The sequence below is a fragment of the Eulemur rufifrons genome, chromosome 16, assembly GCF_041146395.1.
Source record: "Eulemur rufifrons isolate Redbay chromosome 16, OSU_ERuf_1, whole genome shotgun sequence".
Taxonomy (NCBI): Eukaryota; Metazoa; Chordata; class Mammalia; order Primates; family Lemuridae; genus Eulemur; species Eulemur rufifrons.
The window spans coordinates 96,814,627-96,830,188 of NC_090998.1; the positions used below are offsets into that span (position 1 = coordinate 96,814,627).

At 54.2% G+C, this 15,562-nt stretch overlaps 1 protein-coding gene across 4 annotated transcripts; it reads right to left on the reverse strand.

Moving 5' to 3' along the window:
• Positions 1-2,061: 2,061 nt before the first annotated feature.
• RABL2B (RAB, member of RAS oncogene family like 2B) lies at positions 2,062-15,311 on the reverse strand. Of its 4 annotated transcripts, none has more exons than XM_069491808.1 (9): positions 15,178-15,311; positions 13,623-13,773; positions 8,975-9,004; positions 7,725-7,804; positions 6,829-6,908; positions 3,529-3,640; positions 3,138-3,232; positions 2,721-2,804; positions 2,062-2,554 (listed from the first exon to the last, which is right to left on the reverse strand). In XM_069491808.1, exons 2-9 carry the CDS (start codon positions 13,727-13,729, stop codon positions 2,456-2,458), a joined length of 687 nt encoding a protein of 228 aa, XP_069347909.1. In that variant the 5' UTR covers positions 13,730-13,773; positions 15,178-15,311; the 3' UTR covers positions 2,062-2,455. The 4 variants fall into 4 exon arrangements, with proteins under 4 accessions (XP_069347909.1, XP_069347908.1, XP_069347911.1 ...); XM_069491807.1 differs by having other exon boundaries at positions 3,138-3,235; XM_069491810.1 differs by lacking the exons at positions 6,829-6,908; positions 8,975-9,004; positions 13,623-13,773; positions 15,178-15,311 and having other exon boundaries at positions 7,725-7,800.
• Between the last annotated feature and the right edge of the window lie 251 nt (positions 15,312-15,562).

The window sequence follows — 15,562 nt, forward strand, 5'->3', positions numbered from 1 at the left end:
ACTGCGGGGGGGACTCCACAGTGTGTCAGCACTGAGTTGTTCCCACCCTCTCACCTATGGCTCATTCCTCTATAAACAAGACAGTTTGGTATCCCCTTTCACAGAAGCACAAGAAGGCCAAAATTGAGATTAATTTTGGGGTGAAGAGCCAATGCAGAAGACCCCTTAAAATGTACCTCCAAACCAAGATTAGGATCCAAACAACAAATTCCTAGGAATAAACCAAGAACCATCAACCACGACTTTTCCTCACACTCCAGAGAATAATCTTTAGCAAACACAAATATAGGGCATTCCCAACACAATCAATCTAAAATGCCACAGCCTATCAATCAAATGGGAGATGGGGCTTCCTTATGTTGCAACAAAACTCACAAACAACAGACAATACAGCGGATCCTCAATACAAAACTGTCGGGCCTCTCAAACAAGCAGGCATCGAAAGGGGACAAACGGCCCCCCAAATAAGCCCCTCAAACGGTGCCTCAGACGTCCTGCCACGGGGCTGCAAGGTTCACAGATGGGAATCCAAACGGGACAAAGGCCACCCCAACTGGAAGGTTCAAAGCTCTCCCCAAATAGGCGGCCCAGTCCCCCTGTTCCCTGGGAACTGCAAATGGCCATGACTCCAGACCAGGTTCCCCAGCTCCACTCAACCCCACGACTCCCACCCCCAAAGGCGCCTCAAGACAAATCAACAGGAAGGTATGAAAACCTCCCGAACGGGTGGAATCAGGGTCTTGGGGTGCAGCCAGGGAACTTAACAAATGGCCGAGGCTGTCTGGATGTTTCCCAGATCTATTTCCTTCTCCTCAACTCAGCTCAGGTTGTGGGGAGCTGCATCCACTTCAGGGAGACAGAGACGGGGGCTCCCCAGAGCTAAAAAGGTTCCAGCAACTGCTGGGGCCGCCTTGCTCTGTCACCTCGAAAAGAAGTTGCTCCTACCTGCGAAGACCCATGGCTTTGACCCGGGGCCGCTCCCTGCCTCTCCCAGCAGTCGTGGGTGCCACCCCACTGGGGTACCGATGGCCCACCCGGGGACCCCGAATCCTGTTGCTGAAAGTTCGGCATTTGTCCCTGAGGCTGCATCAGAAGAACACGGACGCGTGGTCTGAGAAGCAAAGAGAGGTTTATTAATTTGCCGGCCAATGAAGAGGTGTCCTTGTATGAGAATTCTATCTCAACAAACCTGTTGTATTTTAGAGAAATACTTATTAGTCCTTTACAATAACTACCGTTTTTGGGTTTTTTCCTCTAAATCCCACCTCATCGGGGTAATACATTCCTGGAAACCCCTGGTCAGGTGAAGTATCTTACACCGAACACGTATCAATAAAGTAAAGGGGAAACATTTGTCCTTGAGCTGCCAATTTAACACTTACTCTTTTTAAAACACCAAATGCCGCCGAAATGGGCTCTATCGCAGTAAATCGAGAGCCGACCTGAGCTGCCCATCGCGGGGCAAGGCAGCCCCTCATTACTGCGTGACCTGCCACTTCTGTGTCTGTTTGCTTAGGACATTTCAGCCCCACAAAGCGCACACATGTACTCAACGTTTGCGTAAGTCAACCTTTACTGTGAAAAAGGAAACAATAAAAACAAAATAAATTAATGAGAACAACGCAAACGCACAAGACGATCATAAAAACACACGAGCCAACCGCAAGTACCGGAGGGCAGGGCAAGGCGGTGGACGGCCGCCCCGCAGTCCTTGGGCCCCCACGGGGGCGCCGTGTCCACTGCCCTCGGGACAATGACAGGACAGCCTCCCACGCTGCAGTGGGGGTTGCGAAGGAAGCTCTTCGTAAAGGTAATCTCTTGTAATCCAAGCGGGTCCCCTGGTGCAGCTGTGCTGACCCCTGATGTTCACCGGTGCTTGGGCTTCGCCAGGCCGGACCTGCCACCGTTTTACTCAGCTCCAATGGGAGGCCTGTCCCGTGGTCGCGCCCTCACCTAGAAGAGCTCCTGAGGTGGAGTCTCAAAAATCTGGAATGAACAGCTGTCTGCTCAAGAACATTTTAAAATCAAGATGGTTGGGCAAGGAAAGTGGGAAAAGGGTGGGGGGGGAGGGGAGCCAGCCGCTGCCTCAGGGGAAGCACAAGGAAGAGTCCCTGAGGTCAGTTCCGGGAAGAAAGAAACCAACGACCTAAGTTTCCTTTTATTAAAGAGACACCCAAGCATGTTCCCTGATTCTCGTCACCGTCTAGCCTGGGGGGCAGGGCGTAGGGAAGGTGCCGATGACACTGATTGCCAATTCTGCCTCACGGAGGTCTGGTGTGGACCTCTCGCCCCTATCCAGAGGGTTGACGGTGCTGACCTCATCCCTGTATCACGAGCCGGGCAAATGGGACGGGCAGGGCCACAGGAGGTAGGACAAGGCAGGGCCTGGCGGTGTCTCCATCAGAACTGGAGGCTGCGGAAGGGAGGGGCGTTTGGACGGGCCGGCCCCAGCTCATCAGCTGTGGGCAGAGGCCGCCTCCTCCGACGGGCGCTCCACGCTGCCCCTCTGCTCCTGGTCCGGGACGTCCTCCTCCTTCCGCTCCAGTTTGAAGTTCTGTGGACACGGTTTCCGGTGAGGCCGGGCCCTGCGTTTGCCCAGCTGCGTCCCTGAGACGTTGTGGGGTGGCGGATGCCAGAGCTGCTACGCTGGGTCATGGTCCCTTATTTCTGAAGAGAAGTCCTGTTTGTTCCATCCCATCCGACACACGGACCTGACCTACCTCGAGCTCCTGCAAGACCTCGTCCATGAAATCCTGGGAGTTCTGCTTGTAAGACACGGCCAACCGGATCGCATCATTGAAGAGCTGGGGGCAAAGCAGAGTGGTGGGCAGGAGCCCCGGACCCCACCTGGCTGCACCCACGGGCCCCACCGTCAGTCCACGTGACACTCCACCTCTAAAATCGGCAAGCTCACCCCTCAACGCACCTTCTTTCCATCACCTGACCCCATACGCGGTCACTGGCATTTGGCCGCACCAAGCTCTGGCCTGTCACCCTGTCCCCTCGCTGCTGCACAGCCCCTCACCGTCCCCGTCCTCTCCCACATGCCTGCAGCCAGCCCTTCTCTGCAGAGCTTCCCCACTCACCGGACCCCCTGGCGCCCCAACCTCACCGATGGCCTCTGCAGTCTACCGTACCTTCACGACATTGGTACCGTCGGCAGCTGAGACAAAGTACAGGGGCAGGGAGAACTTCCTGGCAAAACTGAAGCTTTTTTGGGTCACCTTTATGTCTGCTGTAGGGAGAAGACAGGAAATTGGCCTGTTCGTCAAGGGAAGGAGAGAGGGGTTTGGAGGGTGAGTCACTGGAGGCGCCCATTCCAAACAGTGGGACAGGCAGGGGCCAAGGAACATGTCCTAGAGAGTTCAGGGCGGGCTGGCTCAAGGGAAGAGCGATGCAAGCAACCACGCCCTGAGTCCTGGGAAGGGGACTGATCATGGTGGCAGCCCTCCCCAGGAGAGGAGGAGGACAGGTGGGCTGGTGGGTCCCCCATGAGTCGATGATGCCCGGGGACAAGGATGGCCCCACCGTCAATTTTATTGGCCACCACGATGCACGGGATCTCCGGCCTGAATTCCCGAAGCTCTGTATACCAGGTGCTCAGGTTCTTATAGGTGACTTTCCTCTGTACATCGAACACCTGCAAAGGAAGGGAGACAGCTCAGGTACGTCAGCGCGTCTGCAATCCACCTCCAGGTGACTCACACACCTGGGCAGGTGAGCACGGGACGTGCCACAGTCTTGGGGACTCAGACACACGCTCTGAACGGCGGTCCCTCTCGTCACGGGGGCTGAGCCTGCCCCTCTCAGGGAAGCAGCCCCCTGGAACCTCTGGATCCAAAAGTGTTTTTAAAAGTCTTATTCCTTTTTTGTTATCTTGTCATCTAATCTTATTTACCTACTTTAACAGCTATAGATCAACTCAATAATCAATATAATCTGTTAAAAATTGTCAAACTATTTTTTTATTCTTATTTTTGCTTAAATTATTCTAAAACTCCTTTGTAATAAATACCACTATTTCTAGAGCTTTCCTTTAGGTACCACTGATTTACTTTTAATTTTAGGCTTTTGTTAATCTTCTGTTCATTCTTTAAACTTTTTAAAAGTAATTTTTATCTTTTGTTATTGTAGCCTATAATTTTGTTACCTTTGTACACTTTAATGTTTTTGCCCATTTTAAAACATCAGCGAGGAGCACGCGCACTGTGGACCGGCGCTAGGGCAGGACCCTTGAGACACCCCTGCGCTGCCGCTGCCGGGATCACCAGAGCGGCCTCCAGAACAGGGTCACAGGTCCAAACCGCCCTAGTACAACAAGGTCAGGGACAACAGCCCCGTGGCTGCTGGAATGGCTGACTTCACTTCAAAATCACCCAGCCCTCTGTGCGAGCAACACGGTCCAGCTCAGGCCTGGGGGCTGCCCCGCATGGCCGTGGGTCCCCAGCCAGCACCTTGGAAGGAGGCAGGAAATCTGCCTGGAGTTTCTTCCAGGGGACTCACCAGGCCCAGTTTCAACAAGTCAATACATTGTCTTGAATTCCCAAGGAAGACTTCTGAAAAGCATGCCTAGAGTGGAACTTGCAGCACCTTCTGTGCAGGCCTGCTTTCCCGAGCACCCGTTCTGTTTTGGAGAGGGGAGGGGCCCGCAAGGTTCCACGGTGGGGGTGGAGTCCCGAGTCCCTGGTGACCGTCAGCTCCCCGGTGGCCAGGTGAGGGCTTCCCGCCTGCCACGCCCTGGGCAGCGGACGGGGCTGGTGGCAGCACCTGCAGGTTCAGGGACGCCAGCAGGGAAGGTGTCCCCAGTCCTCAGAAGAGCGTCTGAGAGGAGCTGATGGAGATGCATCAAAGGCAGGAGGTTCCTCTGAGCCGAGAGGTGCGTTCAGAAGACCCCCGGCCAAAGCAGGCGCGAGACTGAACAGCTCGCACGACCCTTCCCAGTTGTCAGGGCCGGACTTGTGCAGCAGACTGCCCCATGTGCCGGACCCCACCGTCCTCTTTTGTTTAGTACCCTTAGGGTCATGAACATCAAAATTTTTGGGAATTTTCAAGGGAATTTGTGCTTACGGGGCAGTGGCAGGAATCAGGCGAGGAGCTCGTCCCTTTACCATCTGCGAAGGGTCGGGAGGGAAGAGCCCTCGCCGTCCTCGGCACTGGTACCTGGGCCACCCACCGGTGAGCTGCTGGAGGCCACACGTGTGTGTTTGCACCCTGGCACCCGGGCACCCTGCACACGCACGTCACACACACAATTCACGTGCTAGCCGCGGTCCGAGTGTTGTGGGCACACACAGGAAAGAGGCGGCTCACGGAGTGGGTGGCAAAGAGCGAGGCGTGAGAAAGGAGCCGAGTGCCGAGTGAAGGGCGTGACCACGGGGGACCGGGGGACAAGCAGAAGGACGTGCAGAGGAGCAGGCAGCAGCGAGCGGAACAGACCGGCCCCTCCTGTGCTCCTCCGCGGCTGCTCCTCACGGCTGAAAGAACCCTGCTCAGCTGCGCTTCCCTCAGGGCCACGGGGAGGCCACACAGGCTGCAGACAGTCACCAAGCGGGAGGGAGGGCCGGAAGGGTGGCTGGAACCTACGTGCCGTGGGGCGCCATGGCAGACTTCATACACCAACCACGTCGGCAAATCATCCCCCCACCTGCTTCTCGGATCCTGTGACTGCCCCCCACTGACAGGCGTTCTCTGCTTCTCCCCTGTGTGACTTCGGCCAGAGTGAGGCCACGTAACTCCCAGGCTCGGCCGTGAAAGGAAATACGACTCCCACCTGGTTCTCTTTGGGTGCTTTGTGTTGGGATCTGGCTGCCACGCCGAGAGCAAGGCCCAGTCAGCCCACGGGACCAACTGCACAGAGACACACGGCACAGAACCAGCCAGCGGCCAGGGTGTGCGGCGATGCCTCGGCGGGGCCCAGCCTGGGACCCAGCCTCGGGTCTACTTAGCTGTGAACTCGGACACTGCGGATTCCTGATTCATCAGAAAATGGTCGTTTTGTGTCACCAAGTTTCGGCTTTCATATTAAAGCAGGACCTTGAGTGCTGTTCGAAGAAGTTTGAGGGACTGGGGTTTTTACTTAGTGACAATTGCTAGGGTTCACAATTCAGAAAACCAGGCTGTTACCTCATGCATTATAGATGGCTGATCGTCATGAAAATGTTTGTAAATGGACCAAAACAAAACAAAACAAAAGGCTGCTCCTTTCAGCATCTAAAAGCGGTGGCCTGAACACCAAGCCCGGGATGCGTGCTCCGAATGTCTGCAGGATTCCCTTCCCCGTTCTTGCCTCTCCCACGGCTGTGTGCCAGGCACTCTGGTGGCACTTACTGCACACCGGCCACCGGCGTACGACCTTGGGGACTGTGTCCCAGAAAGCCAATGAGAGGGAGGGAGGGAAAGTCCCCTGGGAACTGCTGGGTCCACTCAGCCTCAGCTCTGCCTTTAGAGAAAAGCCACAGGCACCGGCCGAGGGAGGCCCCGAGGGCTTCTCGGAGAGGGGGGGCTCCTCCAAGGAAGGACCGTGGCCCTGTCTCGCCCCCATGTTTGCCTCCTGTGTGCTACAGCGGATGTTGAAGCCCTGAGCTTGCTGGTCCACCCGGTACGGAAGTTCTTTACCTTTTCTTCACCCTCCCCACCAGAAGAGAGCTCACCGGCTCCAGTCGCACTTAGCAGCTCCGGAGAGCGTGTACGGTCTGAAGCTTCCCCTGGCGGCCCGGACCCCCTTCTCGCAGCACCGAGGCATGGCTGGCAGGGCTCAGGGCGGCCAGGCCCTCACCCCTCAGCCCAGACCTGCCCGCCGCCTCTGTCCACCGCCCCCCGGTCTCGTACCATGATGCAGGCGTGGGCCTTGTGGTAGTAGGAGGCGTGCATGCTCTGGAACCGTTCCTGGCCCGCCGTGTCCCAAAAGTCTGCAACGAGAACACAGCTCTGACTGCCTGATGGGGGCTGGAGGGCAGAAAGGAACACGTGCCCTGAGCATTTCTGTGCCGAGATGCAGCACACACGTGGCACCAACCCCAACGCATGTGTGTGAGTGCGTGGGGCGCACAGGGAGGCATGGAGACCACACAGCTCCACACGTGTGTCCTCAAGCCACAGTCCACCTGGGTGTGCCGTGAGAGCTGTGGGTGCACCGGTGTGCAAGGCAGGACCTGGGCCGGGGACCAGGAGGGACAACCAGAGAGAAGCCTTGGGAGGAGCAGGCAGGCTCCCCTCCTTCCCACACGTAGGACGCAGGACCCCCAGGTCCAGAGTAATCTGACTTCCCGTGTGAGCCGACCACAGATGGCAGACACCGTCAGGCCGGCTGAGCGGCCTGGCCAAGGAGAAGGTCCAAACCCGGTGTGGAGATGATGTTTTGACCACACTTGTTATTTCTGTAGACTGGCTGAATGAGAACCCATGAAACTAGGAAAGCTACTCCTTGTCAAAGGCCTCTCTCTCTCTGTTCCCCTTCCCTCTGGCAGGCACAGCCGACTGGCTTCCGCTTTTCCGAACCCTGTCCTGGCCTGGACGCCACCTCAGAGGGCTGGAACTTGGCCCCTGTGTGCCTCATTCCACCCTCCCTGGCCTCCTGGCTCCTGGGCTTCTCCTGAGCACCCCTGGATCCCACCTGGGGTCTCATTTCTTCCCCCGACTCCCTCCCATGGACCTTTTCCCATCTCCCCTCCTCTCCCACTTCCTCCCCCGAGAGGGTCGGCACGGCCCGGCCCCGTGATGCTCACCCACAAGAACGGTCTTCCCATCTACCCTGGCCGTGTGCTTGTACAGGGTCAGGGCGTACGTGGACAGCTGCTGTGGCTGACTGCACTCAGGTTAGGGAGCAAAACCAACAAAAGGGAGGTAAGGAAGAGGCGGGCAGCGGGGGTGTCTGGGGTGAGGAAACGGATCCTCTCCTTCCTTTTCTTTTTGTAGTTATTTATATTTTCAATGAAATGAATGCTGTGGACAGAGGATCGGCTTCAAATACCGCTGCACCCGCTCCACGGCAGGATGGCGGCGGGGAACTGGGCGTGAGCTCTGGCCATCTCAGTCTGAGGTGAAACAGAATCTTACAAAGGAGATGCCGTAAACAACATCATGCAGTTGGAAAATGTTAACCAAGGGTGCTCCGGCTCCTGCACGGATGGTGCTCTTCTAGAAGGGAAACTCTAACCCCAGATAGCAACATCATCGTTCTGGAGAAAAAAGCTCCTACAAGCCAGACAACTGACACGCTGTTTATAACAAGTGCAGTTTGCCTGTACATGAAACCCTAAAAAAAGCCTGGGGGATGATGCCACGCGAAGCTGTAAGATGCCAGGCGGCTTCCCCAGCGAGGCTGAGACGGTGCGGGGTGCTGGGTGCACAGGCTCACCTGGTATAAGGTGGGCGAGACCCACTCAGGTCCCAGGGTGACTGCCGTCAGCTCTGGGGGGCTGGGCCGTGGCGGGGGCAACAGGGTCCAGGGCCTCTTCTTACGGTTCTCAGTGGATCTCCCGGGGAAGCCTTTCAAAAACCTCCCAGTTGCCGGGAGGAACTGAGTCCACACCCGCACAAGGTAACACTTCACGGAGGAAGGAGGGGCTGGCACCTCACAGTTTCCTACGTTCGTTTATGTCAGAGAGTTTTTAAACATTGGGGGCCCAAACCTTGAGGTCAGAGAGGCTACGTGACTTGCCCGAGGTCAGAAGCTACTGAGGAGGAGGAGGAGGAGTGTGAATACAGGCATGTGATCGCATCAGGTGCTGTTAGCTCTTCCACTGCCTTCCTGATATAAAACAGATCCAGACACGCGTAAGCTCCAAAATGTACAGAACTGATTGTGCGACGTGACGCGGGTCCGTCGGCGAGAAACCAGAGAGAACGAAACCCGTGTACTCACTCATCCATCCCTGCCCGGACTGCTGGCGCAAAGGGGTGGGCATCGGGGTGGAGACACACGAGTGTGGAAAGACCCCAGAAACAAGGGGGCATTTCAAATCTCAAAGGATACAATCCATCCATGAGAAATCTCTCCATGAGTCTGCAAGGAGAACACGCACAGTGGTCAGGTGGCGCCCCTGTCCCCCTCTTCCCCCTAGCTTGTCACCCCAAGCTGACAACCTGGAAGCCACTCCTCTTCCCCACTCATCCCATAGCCCATTTGCAGGCCAAGCCTGGGAATCACCATCACCAACCCCTCATAACCGAACAGCTGCCATCACTGTGAGTATCAGACTGGCCCACGGGAGGCTCTCAGACCCCTTACTCCCACCTCAGCACAGCACGCACATCGAATCGTCCCCACTTTGTGCACAGGGAAACAGGCCAGGAAGGCTGTGCCCTGTGCCCAAAAGCCATTTCCCCAAACTCTGCAGATCCCTCAGGGCTCTGCTCAAGCGTCCCCCAAGCAGTGAGACCATCCTCAGCAACCCTGCACCGCACGTAACACCAGCTGAAATAGTAAGAACTTTACTTATTTGCTGTCGTTCTCTCCCGGTTTAGATGGGATGTCCACGAGAGCAGGTTTTGAATTTGTAGTTCACTGCTGCAACCCCAGTGACAGGACGGAGCCAAGGGACAGAGGTGCTCACTCCATACTTGAGTGGATGAATGTGAGCAGTTAATGAGCCAGATTTAGGACACACCCCGGATCTAAGGGGAGAAACACACCCTTTTCTGGCTTTCATAACCAATGACCACCAATCAGACCATGTAGTAAATCTAAAAAAAAAAAATGCCCTCAAAAGATGTCAGATCATGTCCTCTGACCACAATGCAATTAAGTTATGAAGAGAAAATCCAAACTAAATTTCAACAACCCTGTATTATAAAACTAAGAGATAATCAAACGTATAAAACCACTTATAAATATCTTATAGGTTAGAAAATAAATCATAAAGAAGACTTGAGAAATAGTCAAGATTGAAAAATATAACAGTTCCATATAGTAATAATTTCTGCTTATGGGAAAAGGCAGATGTACTTTCCTACTCCCGAGGAAAATCAAAACCTCTACACAATATAGAAATCAAACAGAAGAACCTGGAAAATAGAAGGCAGATGGGCTAGGGATCAAGGCACCCAAGGACCGACACAGCGTTAAGTTCCCTGGGTTTTCTTTGTGCCTCAGACATCCCAGACCTGGGGCTGGAGAAGCAGATACACCAATGGCCACAGACAACAGAACCCCCCAAAACACCACCAGACTGTTCTCTCCAACCACAGGAACAGGCAAGGGTGAGCGCCTCGGGACAGGAAACATTCAGACCACAACCACCACCCAAACACAATGGAAAAATCGTAGCCCCACCTATAAAGGCCGAGGCGGAAACCAGGCACCCAGCAACACTCCCAGCGGGGCTGGCGTCACAGAAGCCTGACCAGAGCCAAAACGTTCATCTCTGTCAGACGGTCACGAGGCCCCCACCCAGTGTCAACAGAGCCTGGGCTGCACCCCCTGACAGTGATGAGGACGGTGGGTACGGGTGGGGGCTGCCCCCGCTGAAGTGGTGCCACCGAAGAAGCCAGCTTAACAGGGCCAGGCACGGTGGCTCGCACCTGTAATCCCAGCACCTTAGGAGGCTGAGGCCGAGAATCACTTGAGGCGAGTTTGAGACCAGCCTGAGCAAGACCCCAACTCCACAGAAAAAAAAAAAAAAAGCCAGCTAAACAGAAGGTTTGGGTAAGAGTCAGAGGCTCATAACATGATACTCAAAATGCTCAAGTTTCAATAGACAATTATTCGTCATACCAAGAACCAGAAAGATCTCAAGCTGAGTGAAAAAAGAAAATCAACAGACTTCTAGAGATGACACAGATGTCATAATGATCTGGCAAAGCTCTTAGAGCAGCTGGCATAAAAATGCCGCACTGAGAAACTACAGATGTGCTTGAAACAAATGAAAATATAGACAGTCTCAGCAAAGAAACAGAGTTTCAGCAGAGAGACTGTTTTTCAGCTAAGAAATAGAAGATATAAAGAACCCAGTAGAATTTTTAAAACATCTGGAAATACAGTAATGAAAATGAAAACTTACTGGATGGGCTCATGGTAGGATGGAGAGGACAGAGGAAAGAATCACTGCACTTTAGAACAGAACAAAAGAAATTACCTGCCATGAACAAGCGTAAGAAAAGAAACGGGCAAAAAATAAACAGAGCCTTGGAGACCTGTGGGTCTATGAGACGATGTGTCTCACTGGAATCCCAGGAGGAGAAACACAAGAGGACCAGGGCTGAAAAAGTAATAGAAAAAATAATGCCTAAAAACTTCTTTAATTTGGCAAAAGACATAAACCTATACAGTCGAGAAGCTGAGCAAAAGTCAAATAAGAAGGCCAGGTGTGGTGGCTCATGCCTATAATCCTAGCAATTTGGGAGGCCTAGGTGGGAGGATTGCTTGCGATCAGGAGGGGAAGAGAGAGTCTCTTCAACAAATGGTGCTCAGAAAACTGGATATCCACATGTACGAGAATCAAGAGGGATCCTTACCTCACACCATATAAAAATGGTAAGTTGACATAAATAAACAGGCCGGGCGCAGTGGCTCACACCTGTAATCCTAGCACTCTGGGAGGCTGAGGCGGGAGGATCACTCAAGGTCGGGAGTTCAAGACCAGCCCGAGCAAGAGCAAGACCCTGTCTCTATTAAAAATAGAAAGACATTATTTAGACAGCTAAAAATATATACAGAAAAAATTATCCACGCATAGTGGTGCATGCCTGTAGTCCCAGCTACTCGGGAGGCTGAGGCAGGAGGATTGCTTGAGCCCAGGAGTTTGAGGTTGCTGTGAGCTAGGCTGACGCCACGGCACTCTAGCCCAGGCAACAGAGTGAGACTCTGTCTCAAAAAAAAAAAAAAAAAAAAAAGAAAAGAAAAGAATAAGACCTTGTCTCTACCAAAAATAGAAAAATTAGCTGGGTGCAGTTTAAAGCACCTGTAGTCCCAGCTACTCAGGAGGCTGAGGCAAGAGGATTGCTTAAGCCCAAGAGTCTGTGATTGTAGTGAGCTATTATGATGCCATGGCACTCCACCCAGGGCAACAGAGTGAGACTATGTCTAAAAAAAAAAAAAAAAAATCAAAGAACTAAACTTAACTAAAACTGTAAAACTCTTAGAAGAAAATATATGAGAAAATCTTCATGACTTTGAACTTAGAATAATTCCTTAAATATGACACCAAAAGCACAGGAAATAAGAGAAAAAAAGGTAAGTTGGACTTCCTCTAAATTTCAAACTTGTGTACATCAAAGGACACTATCAAGAAAGTGACAAAGCCAACCCACAGGATGGGAGAAAAACGCCCGAGTGAGTTAGAGAAAATGAAAACTGGCATAAAATTGAGTCCAAAGAAATCAAAGGAGAGAAATAAATTCAAAGACCATGAAACCTTGAACCAAGGTTTTCTCACCCACTCACCTTCCCTCAGATACACTGTTCCCACCACGGTGTTTATATCTGGGATGTTTTGCCTGAGATACTGCTAGGGGCTGGGGACTGGCTTGTCTTCTAAATATCGTGGCTGTGGAGGCCGACATTATGGTAATCTTTGATGTCCTGTTAACCACTTAGATACTCTTTTTTGGTATTATTTTATATGAGGCTTACGATAGATGAGCATTAAACTTGGGGGCTGGGTAGCACGGAGCTGGCCGGCACCTGGTGTCTCACACCCAGCTATATCCTCCAAAAGCTCCGTGAGTTATGCAGCTGCCAATCTGTTCTCCACCTGCCTGCCTTTCCTATTTTCTCTCTGTTGGTTTGAAATTGAGGTGGGGACAGAGGGGGTGTTATTTATTGGGCAGCCTCCCAAACTACAACAGCAACCCTCATTTTTGCTGTATGTGCATGTTGTTGAGGATGGTCAAAGCAACCGTAAAGCACTAAACTAGAGCTGCGGTGTGTGAGTGTGGGGTGGGGAAGAGAGTGAGAGAGAGAACATGAATCCATGAAGATGGCCTCAAAACCAGCAAAGCACCCAGAGAATTACTGGCAGCTATCCAAGTCCAAGGATATGTTAATAAAAACGAAAGTAGAAAACAGGGTGGGCCTGGAGCACTTGGGAGGTAAGACCAAACCAAACGTCTAGGTGGGGGCAAGTCTCCCCTCATCCTGTGAAGGCAGAAATGGACAACGTGCCTTCCCCAGACCCAGACAGGTGAGAAATGGAGATAAGCACCGCAGAGCCTCCCCTCCCCCACACCTGTGCTCCTAGGCACCGAATAAGCCAGTCTTCACAATGATTACAGCCGGCCATCATTTCTGCCCGCTCTTCTCAACCTCAGCGAATCCCCCCAGAAAGCACCTTTCTCACCTTTATTCAATACGCCATCAGCTGTGTGGTCACTTTCCTCTCTTCAGTCCCACTCCCCTGTCCTTGCAATCCCCGAGCCCACAGACCACGTACAGTAGCGTCACCTGCTCCACAGCTGTCGGGACTTATGGAAATGCTCCAATTCCTCAGTCCTATGACTTGTTCCCTCCTCGAGAACACACACAACTGCTGATGTGATTCCCCTTGTGCATGGCTGGGCTCCAGCCAAGACTACTGCCCCTCACCATCCCATGGAAGCTGTGCTCCTCTGTGCCTCTGGGGGACTTTTCTAACGACCCAGACCCACTCCGGGCCTGGCCTTTCTTCCCTGATGTCCCAACGTACTTGGACTTGCCCACTGCACTGTCTCCCAGGCAGATGATCTTCACGTTGTCATCAGCATCGTATTTCTCTTGGTCCAGCTCAGAGGGTTTGGTTCTGTCTCCTGCCATTGACTCCTTTCTGTAGAGAGGGGTCCAGGAAAGGGGTCTTGTCACTGTTTGGGAAGAGCAACAAGAGGCTGCTGTTAGAGAGATGAGAGGTTCCCTCAACCAAATCTATTTCTTCCTTTTCCTGCACAGGAGAGCCAATGAGCCAATGAGAGAGGGGCCCCAGGACACATCCCCTTCTTCACGCACCACCAACTTGGCTGCTACCTGCTGAGCCTTGGGGTTGTCACCTTGCCCCATGAGATCCTCTCAGGGTGGTTTCCCTTACAGAATCTCCCCACTGCGGGTATGCTCAAGCCACACCTCCTGCTCCCACCCAGAGAGACGGCATTCTAAAGCCATGCTGAAACTTTACAGGTTCAACATATAAAAGTTTTCTCACTCCTGCAACACGAACAAAAATTAGTACCCCTGTCACCTGGTTGATACGAGACGCCACCTGCCAAAAAGCCCGAGCTCTCATCGCTGAATGACACCGACTACACAGCCAAAGATGCCCAACCCGTGTTCCTGATCCTCTGCCCTGGTGCCTCTCACCTCCCCTTCATTTTCCATCCCCCTGCAACCAGCACACGCCCCCCAAACTGAGTATCCCCAAACCCTCTTCTCCAGGGGTATTTCAACCTCTACTAGCTTCCAACACCTCCTAAATGCTGATAATGCCAAAACGAACCTGCACCCAGCCTGCTTCCCTGCACGCCAGGCTAGCCCAGCCAAATGCTGCTCCTCCCGGTCACCATCTACATCGCCAGCCACCCAGTGCCAACATCTAAGTGGAACATCATCTCTAGCTTTCTTCTGCTCCCCTCACAGCCAAACAGTACTGTGCAAACGTTCCTAAAAATGTACCATAGTCCAGACTCGGAGTTAGCTGAGCACATACAAATGACACGAGGATGGCAACACAGCAACAATGACTGGACCTCACCGAGCATTCACCAGGAGCCGGACAGTGCGTCGGGACCAGAGGCCATGAGACAGAATCACGGCAGTCTACTGCGGTAGGAGCTATGGCAGAGGTGTGCACACGGTAAGGGGTGGCAACGTCAAGAAGGAGCCCGAGTTTCCCCGACTGGGGTCACCGCACAGCTATTGCCTCTGCACAGGCAGGGGCCGAGCGTTGCTTATCGAGTACGCTCAGCCTCTGGCGCCCCTGCGGGAAGTGGCAGGTGCTCGGTGAGCGCGGTGAGGGCTCCCACCGCCCACCTCCACCCTGCAGACACAGGCGCCTGAAGCCAAACCCAGCCGTATCGCTGCACGCGCGCGGGCTTTCAACGGCTGTCGCCGTCCCTGGGATCCAGCGGGCAAGCTGTTTCACTGGACAAGTATTTCGAGGCCGCAACCACCGGCGCCTGAACCCACCGTCCCGTCCTTCCCCGGCCGGGCCCGCCCTTCCGCCCAGGCCCCGAGCACCGCCGGCGAGGGCGGTTCCCACACGCCGAGCTCGCTACCCAGGCGGCTTCGTCCGCACACGCGGTCCCAGGCGAGGGCTGGAGAGGCCGGGACGCCGCGGTTAGCCCGCCCGCGGCCAGCGGCCCCTCGGACCCCACGGCCGCCTCGAACGTCGCCGCGGCCCGGACCACGCCAGCCGGCACGGGCTCGCGCGCCGCCGCACTCCGCTTCCGGCTCGGCCGGCGTCCTCGCGGCTGCTACGCAACCGCGCAAGGACCCCAGCAGGGCTGCCCGCGCGAAGGCCTGAAAGACCCAGGCGGCCGCAGGCTGCCTACCGCGGTGCCTGGCCGGAAGGCGGCGGCGAGGGCACCTCCGACCCCGGCCGGTTTGGGGCGGGCTTGGGCCCCAGCCCGGAGGCCTGGAGAAGCGTGGCGGGGCCCGGGC